The sequence below is a fragment of the Pecten maximus genome, chromosome 11 (genome assembly GCF_902652985.1).
Source record: "Pecten maximus chromosome 11, xPecMax1.1, whole genome shotgun sequence".
In the NCBI taxonomy this organism is placed as follows: Eukaryota; Metazoa; Mollusca; class Bivalvia; order Pectinida; family Pectinidae; genus Pecten; species Pecten maximus.
Window position 1 is genome coordinate 42,287,370 of NC_047025.1, and position 14,685 is coordinate 42,302,054.

The following is a 14,685-nucleotide window of genomic DNA, read 5'->3' on the forward strand; positions in this document are numbered from 1 at the left end:
CTGTCTAATTTACACTTGCTTTGTTTAGGCTTTTATGTATTGTCTATATTCTTTAATCTGAATTCTATAATAAACCTATATAACTTTATTCACTGTGTTTGTTGACATTAATTAATTGCTCCGCCACATCCTTCGAACTTGGGTTAATAGCTGCCTGTAATCAGCTAGTGGGCGAGGTTCTCTCTGGGGACTTGTTCGCTGACCGGTGTCGGGAGATAGTAACGGTAAAAACAAACTATACGATCACACAATTGGGATCTATCTCTCCGACGCTGGTCGGGATTGACGCACCCCGGAGGGAACCCTATTACATATGCAAGAACTTTCATGTAGAAAGAGTCTCATGTCTGTCGTTATACCTGCAAATGTCAAAATGGTTGAAATGCATTGAAATATCAAATGTTTCGCACAGGCCGCTTCAATATTGAAATCTATGAATAATTCTAATTTAATAATTGCTTAATGCTTATGATTGTAATAAATGATGAATCTAATGATAGAAATCAATAATTAGTCTTTAAATAAAATCATGTTTTGCACTGGACTTTGTTTTAATTTTACTTATTTTGATTACTTACCTTTGTTCAAAGTCTTTCAGTATGGCACGAACATACCGCAGCCTCCCAAAACACACATACGCACTCACCACACGCATGCATGTCGCACGCACGGGAGGTCGTCCTTAAATCACCTTAGCTGTTAATAGGACGTTAAACAAAATAAACTAAACCAAACCAAACCTTCAGTATGGCCTCTTTCACTGCAGTTACCATGATTCCATCATCATCACTGACATTCCTTACTTGCTCGAGTAGCATCTCCTTGATGGGATGAATAAGGGAAACAGTTGGTGACTTCTCTGTGCATAGAATTGTGGTCACTGACTTGATGGGTTTTAAGATGTTTAACACCTTCTCTGATGATGCTACATCCTCCTCAGACATAGTATACACATCCTTGAGGTTTTTCTTCAAGTCGTTGCTCAAAAGGGTGACTTCTATCGCTTGCTGTTGTTCAAGGAAGCGCTCCAGCATGTCATAGGTGGAGTTCCATCGCGTGGAAACGTCCATGGTCAGTTTATGTTTTGGTAGCTCCAGCAAAGCCTGTTTTTGGTTTAGAATGGACATTGCAATATTACTGTTGAAATAAGTTACTATTCGCCGTATCCTTCCAAGCAGCCTGTCTAGCTCGGGGTACTTTAAGACCCCTGTGTTGCCAAGTTTATGGCATGGGCTACACAACCAATGTGGGGGTGAAATCCTGCAAGTTCTCCAGCGTTAAGTATATTTTTTGCATTGTCTGTAGTAAGAGAAGGCATTTGATCATGTCGCTTAAGGTTCCATTCTGCCACGGCAGCAGTTAACAGTTCAGCTAAATGCTGTGCTATGTGGGATTCGTGCATCACCCTTGTTCGAAGTACAACTGATTGAATTTCCCAATTTAGTATGAAATGAGCTGTTATGGTATTGTAGCTCTGTGTTGCACGCGAGGTCCATGCATCGGTAGTTAGAGCTACAAAATCTGCTTCTTTCAAACATTTAGTTACTGTTTCTTTAGTTTCCTCATATAACTTGGGGATTACGTTAGTTGAAAAGTGTGTCCTACCTGGCATGTCGTACCTAGGTTCCAGCACATTGATCATATTCACGAATCCCTGGTTTTCTAATACAGAGAATGGTCGCATGTCTTTGGCGATAAAGACACCGATAGACTTTGTGATTTCCCCGTGTCTTGTTGAACTGTGTGAAAACTTGTTCTTCGATGTAAATGCCTCGTTTATCCGTAACTGTCCGTTTTCGGACCGTGGCGAACTCTGACAAGAGCCTGACCTCGTAGTCCTTGCGGTGGGCTCCCTGGGTTTCAACGTTATGCCGTGTTTACGGGAAACGTGTGCCGTCATTGAAGACGTCGATCTCGTTGCATATTTGAATTGTGTTTTGCAAATATTACACTCAGTTATTGTCTTATCGACAATGCCATCCTCGTTTATAAAATCGAAATAATCCCACACGGCTGATTTAAGTTTCGCCGCCATCTGTGTCAGCCTGTCAGGTAAACAATCCTAACCAATACAGTCGTGTTTTTCATTGCGAATGCGCGACTACATAGTTAACAGTCAAAGGCGTGTATCGTTGTAGATATCAATCATGTAACACAAAAAGCACACGCCTTTGCTACAATGCGGACGATAACTACTAACTTATTCAGAACCGAACCGAAATTCACAATTTGGTTTGGTTTGGTTTATTTTGTTTAACGTCCTATAAACATTTAAGGACGGTCTCCCGTGCGTGCGACATGTATGCGTGTGGTGAGTGCGTTTGTGTTTTGGGAGGCTGCGGTATGTTCGTGTTAAGTCTCCTTGTGATAGGCCGGAACTTTTGCCGATTTATAGTGCTACCTCACTGAAGCATACTGCCGAAGACACCCAGCAGCACACCCCACCCGGTCACATTATACTGGCAACGGGCGAACCAGTCGTCCCACTCCAAATATGCTGAGCGCTAAGCAGGAGCAGCAACTACCATTTTCAAAGACTCTGGTATGTCTCGGCCAGGGGACAGAACCCAAAGCCTTCCTCACAGGGGCAAAAGTGAGGCAGTGTCAAGGGAGACGTTAGGAAGAAGAGAAAAAATAAGATCCCAAATTTAGTCGCCTCTTACGATCATGCAATGGGGGCAGCAGGTACAATTCTTACGCCCTACCTGCAGGGCAGCCGAAATTCACAAACAGCAAACCGAACCGAACCGTGAGCTTATGAACCGCGGTGAACCGTCCTTTCGGTTAACCGTGACACCCCTAACACTCACCACACGCATGCATGTCCCACGCACGGGAGGCCGTCCTTAAATGTTGATAGGACGTTAAACAAAATAAACCAAACCAAATCAAGTTTGTTGCTGCATCACTAGGGAAGCTGAAATGGCTTAGGGCATCTAGGTCAAAGTGATGCTTAGGGCATGTATCAAAGATGGCCGTGAGGCCAGAAAGAGTTAAGGACAATTTAAACAGGAAACGGGAAGGAATTTGTGTTTTCGGTTTTCTCAAACAAACGTGGTAAACGAAAAACTTACCGTTGGTCATTTTTTCATTAATCCTTGTGCTAAAAGATATTATTAGTAGCCGACTTTTAAGCAAATATGAAAAATGAAGTGGTTCTGTATATTAAAAAAAGAAGAGGAAAATTATTTCCTGAAATAATGTAATAGTTGGTATATTTGAATATTGTGAACACACAGATGATTTTTTATTTTAAAAGCACCAAGTAATTTGGTTTGGTTTTATTTGTTTAACATCTTATCAAGAGCTAAGGTAATTTAAGGACGGCCTCCCGTGCAGGAGATATGCATGCATGCGGCGAGTATTTTTGGAGGTTGCAGTATGTTCACATAAAGTCTCCTTGCGATAGTCTGAAACTTCCGCCGATTTTTAGTGCTTCCTCACTGATTCATACTGCCGAAGACATCCAGCAGGAAACACCATCCGGTCACATTACACTGACAAAGGGCGAGCCAGTCGTCCCACTCCTGATATGCTGAGCGCTAGGCAGACGTAGCAACCATTTAAAAATAATCTGGTATGTCTCAGCTAGTAGACAGAACCCAAATCCTTCCTCAAAGGGGCGAACACTTAATTAAAGGCCAAGAGTGAACTCATGAACCCGCCCTTTATTCATCATTATAGCAAATGCACGTCATAAGTACTTCTATTTTGATCAACACTGTAATGAAATGCAAACTACCATGACCACCAATTTCAGTTTGATTAAACAGGAGCGCCGACATAAAACATACCTGGACTAGGTAAAACATGCATTTCTCATGTAACACACAAAAATACACTTCAACTTTAATTAAACATTTTTTCCAGCAAGGACTTTGTTGGCCCTATGTAACTTCCACAACATTGCGTTTTCATCCCCGCTCCACCTCAACCGTGGATCCAACGTGCTCCATCAGAGAAAAAAATCGCCTCGCGCTTACTTATCACGGACGAACCACGCAACTGGCGAAACACTTTCTGGTTTAATTGTGAAAGGTTGCTATCCAGCATTTCCTCCCGTGAGGATACTATTCCAACAAAATTGGAAAATAACAACCGTACTGCTTGAACCAAAAATCCACCATTACACGTTAAAATGTATAACTTGAACTCAAATTAGATTTACATGTTACTATCGTTTCCCTCTTAAACATGTTTGTCGTATGTTTATAATCAATCAATCAATCGAATAGTTTTATACCTAGATATACAGCTGTATTTAGTTTTCGAAAGTAACAATTTGAAAGATTAATGTTCTGGAGCCATTTACAGCAAGATGATTTCTCCACTAATTTATCAAATAATTTTCGGAAATAGATTAATGATGGGTCTGCTACAACCGTATTCGGGGTCTTATTTCTCACATAGACGGTTTCTTAGAAACCATACACACGCGTAGCATTACTTGTAATGATGCATTGCTAGACAGAGTCGGTAAGGTCGTGTGTCATAAATAACCTCGGGCACGGCTAATCAAGTTGTCTTTTGATATACAATATATAGCGTATCAATGAATGGTTCTCTACATGGATTTTACTTCAAACGATATGTCATCTGTAGCATCAAAGTTATATACTATACGTATGTTGAAACTGTATACTCATAGTAAGGCTTTTTTGGATTCTTTATTGTGATTACGTTTGTACATTCATACCAGATGAGGGAACGCTTTCGGACATTTCAATAAATGTCTATCCTGTAGATACGACTAAGAATTGTACCTGCTGTCATCCACTGTTCCTGTCGAAAACGTCTGCTCTTTGTTGCGCAAACAAAAGTACCAGCTAAATGTCCTCTCGCGCTCTCTGACCTGGCCTTGTACAGTCAGTGATCGTTAAGTTGTTAAGAGATATGGCGCATATTGGCCTGTTTTGATCCACCTGTGACCGTTTTCAAACTAAAAATAAATACAAATCCTATATCTTTATCAAATAAATATTTCTATTTGCATAATTTTGTGACGTTTTTCATTTCAGACTATTTCAATGCGCAGATCTTTGCTGCAATGGTCGATAGATATAGCCTATACAAGCCCTCTCCCTTTAATGATAACAGTACATACCCATCAATTAAATAATACACAAAAGTGATCAATTATTATAAAAATAACAAGACTGTACCATATCAAATTAACCATTATGACGTAGAATAGGTCTAATATCATATCATTTTGTATAAATTACAGTTTATATACTATTCTACAGAATTCAGTTAAGCGATTTGTATTTCTAACGGTTTAACATTGAAAATAATTTAGTTTGAGATATGATTGGGTTTTTCAGATCCGTGCAAGAAAGTCTGGATAGTTAGCAGAATAGTTGCATCTAGTTCAGAAAAAGCAAAACAAAATGATAACGATCTTCATTTGGAAAACCACACGGGCAGGCTGAACTGCCACTAAGATGATATTGAGATTACTAGCAAAATCCCTAAGCTGACATAGTTTAATATTAATTCTACGATTACCATAATACTTGAAACTGTCTGAACATTGGGTATGCGTATCAACTGTATGTTTATTTAAGATACTATTTCTTTTAATGATCTACTCTTTATTAATGATCAAATAGATTCCAATGTAGGAAACGGATAGGTAGGATAATTACACTCCGTCATAAGGGACGGGAAGAAGCTATTTTGATATAAATGGGCGACAATTGCAGTTGTCTCCTATATTAATAAAAGGTTGTCAAAGTTCGTGAATATGAGAGGCGCATTTCTTATTATAGATATTAATGTAACGTAGTGAGAATGACCATCTATATTTTAATTAGATTGTAAAAAATGCAATATCTTCTTTTAGCAAGTGCCGTCTTAAGCCCGTAATGATGCAATTTGCTTCTTATTGAATCGACTCCAGGACTTCACACTCGGTCCGATTACAATTCAACCATACAATATTTGAATACTTCAGAATTGGTCGAATAAATGTGGTATACATATTATATGGATTCGCTTATCGGCTTTTTCGTTGCCGTTGTGTTGGAAGAATATACCCAAGTGCTTATAATGGGTAACATTATTGATAACTAGGTTATTAAAATACAGATGACATTAAAATGTCTGGGACTCAATTAGCATAGACAATATATAAAGTTTTATAAAAATTGAAAGTTATGCCCCATTTCTCAGCCCATATACACATTTTTTTTCAAATCATCATTTAAAATGGCAGCAGATCCCTGTTGAGTATCTTCAATAAGAGTGTGTAAATAAGTATCGTCAACACACAATTTAATATTTTAATTACAACATAAATAGATGCGGTCATAGGACAGAGCCTTAGGGTACCTATGTCTGTATTGTTTTTCGAGTAGATTTTACCTTTTACTTTAGTAAGATGAAAACCATCCAGTTATGCAATACGTTTTAACTTGTACAGTAAACCATCATGCCAAACCCGATCGAAAACTTTGTATCACAAAAGATCCTTCTTACCTCTTTACTTTTACCTAAATGTTTTGTAATTGCATCGTATATAGCTAGGGGTGGATATGTTGTTCAATCTTGGTAGAAAACCTAATTGACTTTCAGAATATAGAGAGATAATTAACGATGTATTTTAAAACAATTTCTTTTAAATATTTTGTTGAAAATAAGAGTAAATGATATTAGATAGACGCGCCTTTACCCTTTAACTCTATATTTTCAGACATTAGGAAGTATGCCAGATAACATTGAGTTATTGAATATTATGTGAAGAGGCTTTATAAGTGAATTGGAAACGCATTTCATGAACTTAGGAGGGATGTTATCGCGGCCTGCGGAATGGTTAGTATTAAGAAGGTGTAGTTGGTCAGTGATATCTTGTTAGGTGATGTTGAAAGTAGATAAATTGTGTTGTGGTTGAGGACAATTAGTATCTTCAAGAGGATGTATGTTTAGTTCACCGTGAATGATTAATGAAGTATCTGTTTCGTTTTGTTTTATAAGATTCGACGCAATTTTCCAGGTGTAGTTTACCTAGATATTTTTCTTTGGCCTCTCGGATTAGAGAAATAACATTGTTTCGAATAGTTCTAAATTTGTTCCAATAAGCTAGCGTATTTTATAATTTTGCTTCAGAATGTTGACGATTTCTATGACCTATTTTTACCCTTTATCCAAATATCATTTGTAATCCATATTTTATCGTTAGGTCTTATAGTGACTGTTTTGTGAGGTACAAACTTGTTAATATATGTTAGTATTTGTTCCGTAAGAGTAGAATTCATATGATTAATATCACCTTTTAATTGGGCATCCCTGTCAAAAGATTTTTATTAGCTTCTTCATAGTCTGAATTGTTATAATGTCAAAGAGATTTCTTAAATGTATGTTTTTTTAGCGATTTAAAATTTAGGACGGTACTTACAGGGCAAATAGTCGCTACAGGATGGGGTGTGTGTTATTGGCGATATCAGTATTGTTAGTGAAAATGACATCTAATTATGTAAGAGACGTTATCCTAGTAGGCTCTGTGGCAGTATTTTCTAATCCAAATTTAACTAGAAGCTTATAAAAGATGTGAGTAAGGATTAAGATTTAACATGTCTTGATTTATGTCACCTACAAAAATAATGCCTCTGTGTCCATCGGCACCGTTACAATATTATTGTCAAGTATATCCCAACAATTAACTAATTGTTCGTGCTAATTTCAGTCCATGTTAGCTCTGGATTGTTAGATTCGAGGTCTTAACGACTTTAAATATTGATATTATGTTTAATGTATATCATTTGGTTTGGTTTGGTTTATTTTGTTTAACGTCCTATCAACAGCTAAGGTAATTTAAGGACGGCCTCCTGTGCGTGCGACATACATGCGTGTGGTGAGTGCTTTTGTGTGTTTTGGGAGGCTGCGGTATGTTCGTGTTAAGTCTCCTTGTTAATCCAAAAGGTCAACCTGACGTTACCTCTTATGGGATGTTGTTAGATGTTCATGTAACGTAGTGAGAAAGGCCATGTCAATTTAAATTAGATTGCCTTGTGATAGGCCGGAACATTTGCCGATTTATAGTGCTACCTCACTGAAGCATACTGCCGAAGACACAATATCGATGAACACCGCATTAAAAAGGCAATCATTTGTTCCGACTCTCTGTCCTCATACAAAACCTTGTTTTTCGAATATCTCGTATCTTAAAAAAATGCAAAATAACATTACTTTGGATTCCGAGCCATGTCGGAATTAAAGGCAACGAACTTGTTGACCGCCAAGCAAAACATTCTTTAAATCTGCAACAAACAAATATCAAAATACCATATAGATTTCAAACCTGTAATTAGTTCTGCCATCCAGAGTAAATGGCAGTAACGCTGGTCTCTCGAGACGAGCAACAAACTTTTTAAAATTACAACCGAAGTTTAAAACATCCACTCGGAAGGATCGTACATGTATATATTTGACTATTTTTAACCCAACCTTTTTATCATAATGATCTAAATATATAATACAAATGCTTTTAAAAATGACCAATTTTATATGATTTTAACGTTAAAAATAAAAACGATAGTATATTGTTTGGCCCTAAATGACCCTAGTTGTCAATGGGACGTAAAACATAAACAAACAAACCGAAGACACCCAGCAGCACACCACCCGGTCACAAACTGACAACGGGCGAACCAGTCGTCCCACTCCTAATATGCTGAGCGCTAAGCAGGAGTAGCAACTACCATTTTTAATGACTCTGGTATGTCTCGGCCAGGGGATAGAACCCAAAGCCTTCCTCACAGGGGCGAACGCTCAACTGAAGACCAAAAGTGAGGCATTGTCAAGGGAAACATTAGGAAGAAGAAAGTTGTTCAGAAAGAGAAAATATAAGATCCCAAATTTAGTCGCATCCTACGATCATGCAATGGGAGCAGCAGGTACAATTCTTACGCCCTACCTGCAGGGCAGGGCAGGTAATATAGTTCTTATAATCATCCTTAACTTTACATGTACTGCATTTATAATTACAAGAGGCCAATGGGCCTTAACGGTCAACTGAGACAAACACTTACAGGAGGGACACACCCCGCAACCCAGCATCATTACCATATTTTTTTTCTATACGCAGCCAGTTATGTTGGAGATTTTTCCATTTTGGATTAAAGGAGGAGCAGCGTCTTTAAGCAAAATTTCCGTCAAGTTCCAATTTTTGGGCCATGCCTCTGTCACCATGGTCGGACCTGTCTCATTTATATGAATTATGATTTCTGTCCCATATGATGTTTGAAACCAAATTTGGTTGTAATATATTAAGGAGTAGCGATTAAAGCAAATTTAGATGCCTGGTGACGAATGGGTGAGATCGATGACTTTAAAAACTTGACATTTCGACCTGAAATGAAATATTGAGGCAACAAAGGTCATCCTGACGTAACCCCTTATGCGATGTAGTTAGATGTTCATGTAACGTAGTGAGAATTAGCATCTATATTTTAATTCGATTGGGGCAAAGGAGGAGTAGGGTTTTGAAGCAAAATTTCAGTAAATTTCCCGGACTTTGTTTGCCCCGCCACTGGGGCCCCAGGAATCTTACTAGCCTTATTAAGATAAAATATGATCGCCGTCCCCCAATTATGCTTCAAATCAAATCTGGAAGTAATCTACCCAAGGGTTAAGGATGAATAGCATTTTAAAATAAAAAAAGTCCTACGAACATCGACGGACGGCTCACGGCTGCACGACGACAGACGGAACACGATGGTTATAGGCCATCCTGACCCTTTGGATAAGATCACCTAAACATATTTATCGCCATCTCCCAATGATGTTTCACTCCAAATTGATAAAATCAACCAAAGGGAAAAGAAGGTTTGGTTTGGTTTTATTTGTTTAACGTCCTATCAACAGTTAAGGTCATTTGAGGACGGCCTTCCGTGCGTGCGATATGCATGCGTGTGGTAGGCGCGTATGACTTTTGGGAGGCTGCGTTAAGTTTGTGTTAAGTATCCTTGCGGATTTATAGTGGCCCCAAAGATGAAATATTGTGGTTATGACAACAAAAATCCATGAGGTTGTATTCGCTTTAAACACCTATGAACCTTTTTTTTTTATAGAAATCAAACCATATCAATTTCGACAAATCAGAAGCTTCCATGTGGTTCCTATGGCAGCAAAACCAATGCATTTTAGCTGTTAATAGGACGTTAAACAAAATAAACCAAACCAAACCAAACCAGTTGTCTAATACCCCTATATACAATGTACAAATTTTCAGTGAAATCGAACAATATCTAAATTTCGACCAATCAGAGGCCAGAAAATGGAGGCCATTTTGTTTAAATGTTAAACTGAGGATACGAAAGTGAAAAGTGCCAAGTGTTGTTCATACATAATAAAATTTCGTCAACATTGGACAATATTTAAATTTCGATCAATCGAAAATCTCTTTGGCGGCCATTTTGTTTGAAATGTCATTTGTTATACTAAATCAAAATACATCTTCAAACCTCCCACTAACATCATTATTATCTGCTAAATTAAGAGAAACAACGAACCAGATTTTCGAAAATTTTAGCCTATCAGGTGTCTAGGCAGCTATCCTGGTTGACTGAGGCGAAAAAAGAGGTGACATGCACACCCTCTGGCCATGACTGACACTTTTTCATTAAACCAATCGTCCAGAAGAAGAATTAGAAACGAGAAATCACATTAAGTCTTCCGAGCTACTTTTGGGGGTATTAACCCGTCCACCCGTCATTCCCACAAAGCTAACTAATCCCTACCAATTAATCATTATACTACGACTTCAAGGCAATATGTAAAAATACCTACACGTGTGAAGCAGCAGAGTACACTCTGCAGAGAACTCGAGCCAGATTGATAACTACGGGGAAAGTCGCGTGATTTTAAAGTCAAAAATATATAACAGGAAAGGTCACCAACTCCATTGTAAGGTTTTATATTACGTTTTTATTTAAAACGGAAGAGGTCCAAAGCCAAATTAACCGTATATAAAGAGAAACTATAATCACCAAAAGCAGACGTACTAACATAAATCTGACATTGATTAAGCATTGATACATATACAATGTTAGTTATAACAACATATCTGTGTTCCCGTTTAAATATGTAAGGTAGTTTATAAGTTTTATTCAATATTTATTATAATTGGTTGTTACAGAGTGTATAGTAAGGCGATTTATTTTTTATGTTTCTATATATTATAGAACATTCACAGGGGACATAACTATGTAGTGAAATTAGGCATTGAGAGTGGAAAGTAGTAGCCATGGTAGTTTTCTATAATCAACTGAGCAATGAATAATTCTGACAGATGACTTTATGACTGATGAGTTTCGTGTATAATCATGATACAAAACATCGGGTATAACCGAAATGTAGGTCCTTTGCTTTGGCTTGACAGTATTTCATCAACTACGTTCTTCCAGGTTTTTCGATTCCAGCACAACCGAGGACCACTTTTTAGTTGTCCTTTGGTGCATCAAATAAAATGAAATATTTTAAAAGTTGGTCCTCTGATGCACTCAACGTCAATTGACTCTGGGTTGGTTGTCAGACACAAGTACTTATGCGTGGTCCATGCAATTCTTTAATACTGAACTAGTTACATATATTCAATGCAATGATATTGCGAAATATTACGATATGTATATGATTAAATGTATATGTACTGTAATATATATACATATAAACGTATTTAAACATTGATTATGTCTATATGAGCATATGTCTTTTGTTTATTATCTTATAGATGTCTACACATATTTATTCGAGGATGGGTCGTTTTTTCCCCGGATGTATATAATGTTATTGTTTTTAGTGTTTCTCATAGGTCGCCTTGTGTCCGCCGTCGTCCGTCCACAATTACATTTTCGACTTCTCCAAAACCGATGAACCAAATTCATTGCAATTTGAGAGGGAGCTTTCATGGCTGAAGGTCAACCAAAATTGTGAACTATATGGTCTCTTTCTACTCTCAGATATGGTGGAATCACTCGTCATAGATGGAAGGGTCTAGAGGTGCTTTACCGAAATTGTGAATTTCATGTCTCTGGGTAGGGGTAAAATTAACTTGATAGGAAAATCATAATTGTACCTGCTGCCCCCATTGCATGATCGTAAGAGGCGACTAAATTTGGGATCTTATCTTTTCTCTTCTTTCCCAACAGCTTTCTTCTTCCTAATATCTCCATTGACAATGCCTCACTTTTGGCCTTTAGTTGATTTGGTTTGGTTTATTTTGTTTAACGTCCTATTAACAGCTAAGGTCATTTAAGGACGGCCTCCCGTGCGTCCGACATGCATGTGTGTGGTGGGTGCGTATGTGTGCTTTGGGAGGCTGTGGTATGTTCGTGTTAAGTCTCCTTGTGATAGGCCGGAACTTTTGCCGATTTAGAGTGCTACCTCACTGAAGCATACTGCCGAAGACATCCAGCAGCACACCCCATCCGGTCACATTATACTGACAACGGGCAAACCAGTCGTCCCACTCCAAATATGCTGAGCGCTAAGCAGGAGTAGCAACTACCATTTTTAAAGACTCTGGTATGTCTCGGCTAGGGGACAGAACCCAAAGCCTTCCTCACAGGGGCGAACGCTCAACTAAAGGCTAAAAGTGAGGCAGTGTCAAGGGTTTGGTTTGGTTTGGTTTATTTTGTTTAACGTCCTATTAACAGCTAAGGTCATTTAAGGACGGCCTCCCGTGCGTGCGACATGCATGCGTGTGGTGAGTGCGTATGTGTGCTTTGGGAGGCTGCGGTATGTTCGTGTTAAGTCTCCTTGTGATAGGCCGGAACTTTTGCCGATTTATAGTGCTACCTCACTGAAGCATACTGCCGAAGACATCCAGCAGCACACCCCACCCGGTCACATTATACTGACAACGGGCAAACCAGTCGTCCCACTCCAAATATGCTGAGCGCTAAGCAGGAGTAGCAACTACCATTTTTAAAGACTCTGGTATGTCTCGGCTAGGGGACAGAACCCAAAGCCTTCCTCACAGGGGCGAACGCTCAACTAAAGGCCAAAAGTGAGGCAGTGTCAAGGGTTTGGTTTGGTTTGGTTTATTTTGTTTAACGTCCTATTAACAGCTAAGGTCATTTAAGGACGGCCTCCCGTGCGTGCGACATGCATGCGTGTGGTGAGTGCGTATGTGTGCTTTGGGAGGCTGCGGTATGTTCGTGTTAAGTCTCCTTGTGATAGGCCGGAACTTTTGCCGATTTATAGTGCTACCTCACTGGAGCATACTGCCGAAGACACCCAGCAGCACACCCCACCCGGTCACATTATACTGACAACGGGCGAACCAGTCGTCCCACTCCAAATATGCTGAGCGCTAAGCAGGAGTAGCAACTACCATTTTTAAAGACTCTGGTATGTCTCGGCTGGGGGACAGAACCCAAAACCTTCCTCACAGCGGCGAACGCTCAACTAAAGGCCAAAAGTGAGGCATTGTCAAGGGAGACATTAGGAAGAAGAAAGTTTGTAAGAAAGAAAAGATAAGATCCCAAATTTAGTCGCCTCTTACGATCATGCAATGGGGGCAGCAGGTACAATTCTTACGCCCTCCCTGCAGGGCAGGCCTTTAGTTGAGCGTTCGCCCCTGTGAGGAAGGCTTTGGGTTCTGTTCCCTTGCCGAGACATACCAGAGTCTTTAAAAATGGTAGTTGCTAACCCTGCTTAGCGCTCAGCATATTGGGAGTGGGACGACAGGTTGGCCCGTTGTCAGTATAATATGACCGGGTGGGGTGTCCTGTTGGGTGTCTTCGGCAGTATGCTTCAGTGAGGTAACACTTTAAATCGGGAAAAGTTCCGGTCTATCACAAGGAGACTTAACACGAACATGCCACAGCCTCCCAAAACACACATACCACACGCATGCATGTCGCACGCACGGTTTGGTTTAGTTTGGTTTATTTTATTTAACGTCCTATTAACAGCTTAGGTCATTTAAGGACGGCCTCCCGTGCGTGCGACATGTATGCGTGTGATGAGTGCGTATGTGTGTTTTGGGAGGCTGCGGTATGTTTTTGTTAAGTCTCCTTGTGATAGGCCGGAACTTTTGTCGATTTATAGTGCTACCTCACTGAAGCATACTGCCGAAGACACCTAGCAGGATACTCCACCCGGTCACATTATACTGACAAGGGGCGAACCAGTCGTTCCACTCAAAACATGCTGAGCGCTAAGAATTTTTAAAGACTGGTATGTCTCGGCTAGGGGACAGAACCCAAAGCCTTCCTCACAGGGGCGAACGCTCAACTAAAGGCCAAAAGTGAGGCATTGTCATGGGAGACATTAGGAAGAAGTTGTTAGGAAAGAAGAGAAAAGATCATATCCCAAATTTAGTCGCCTCTTACGATCATGCAATGGGGGCAGCAGGTACAATTCTTACGCCCTACCTGCAGGGCAGAGCAATTTATTGATTGGATGGTTTTGAATCAACAACTTATATTTGCAAGTGATGATTTCAAGATGAACAGTAAAAGTTGATCTCAATATTTAAAATGAATTTTTGTAATTATTTTGTTTGCTTCATTCTGCTGGACTACATTATACACGTACATGCTTTAATAATCTTTTGATCCATTTAGAGAAATTTCATTAAACACAATGTGAATACAATGACCAGATAATTTTTGATGTAGGTCATTGCAAATAACATTAAAATATTAATATACATTTTCTAAGACATTGATCAGTAGCAAA

At 39.2% G+C, this 14,685-nt stretch overlaps 1 protein-coding gene across 1 annotated transcript; it reads right to left on the minus strand.

Annotated features, from left to right (window-relative positions):
* Positions 1-1,198: 1,198 nt before the first annotated feature.
* LOC117338624 (zinc finger BED domain-containing protein 1-like) lies at positions 1,199-1,900 on the minus strand. The gene has a single exon (XM_033899981.1). The coding sequence runs from the start codon at positions 1,898-1,900 to the stop codon at positions 1,199-1,201; it is 702 nt and encodes a 233-aa protein (XP_033755872.1).
* Positions 1,901-14,685: the final 12,785 nt, after the last annotated feature.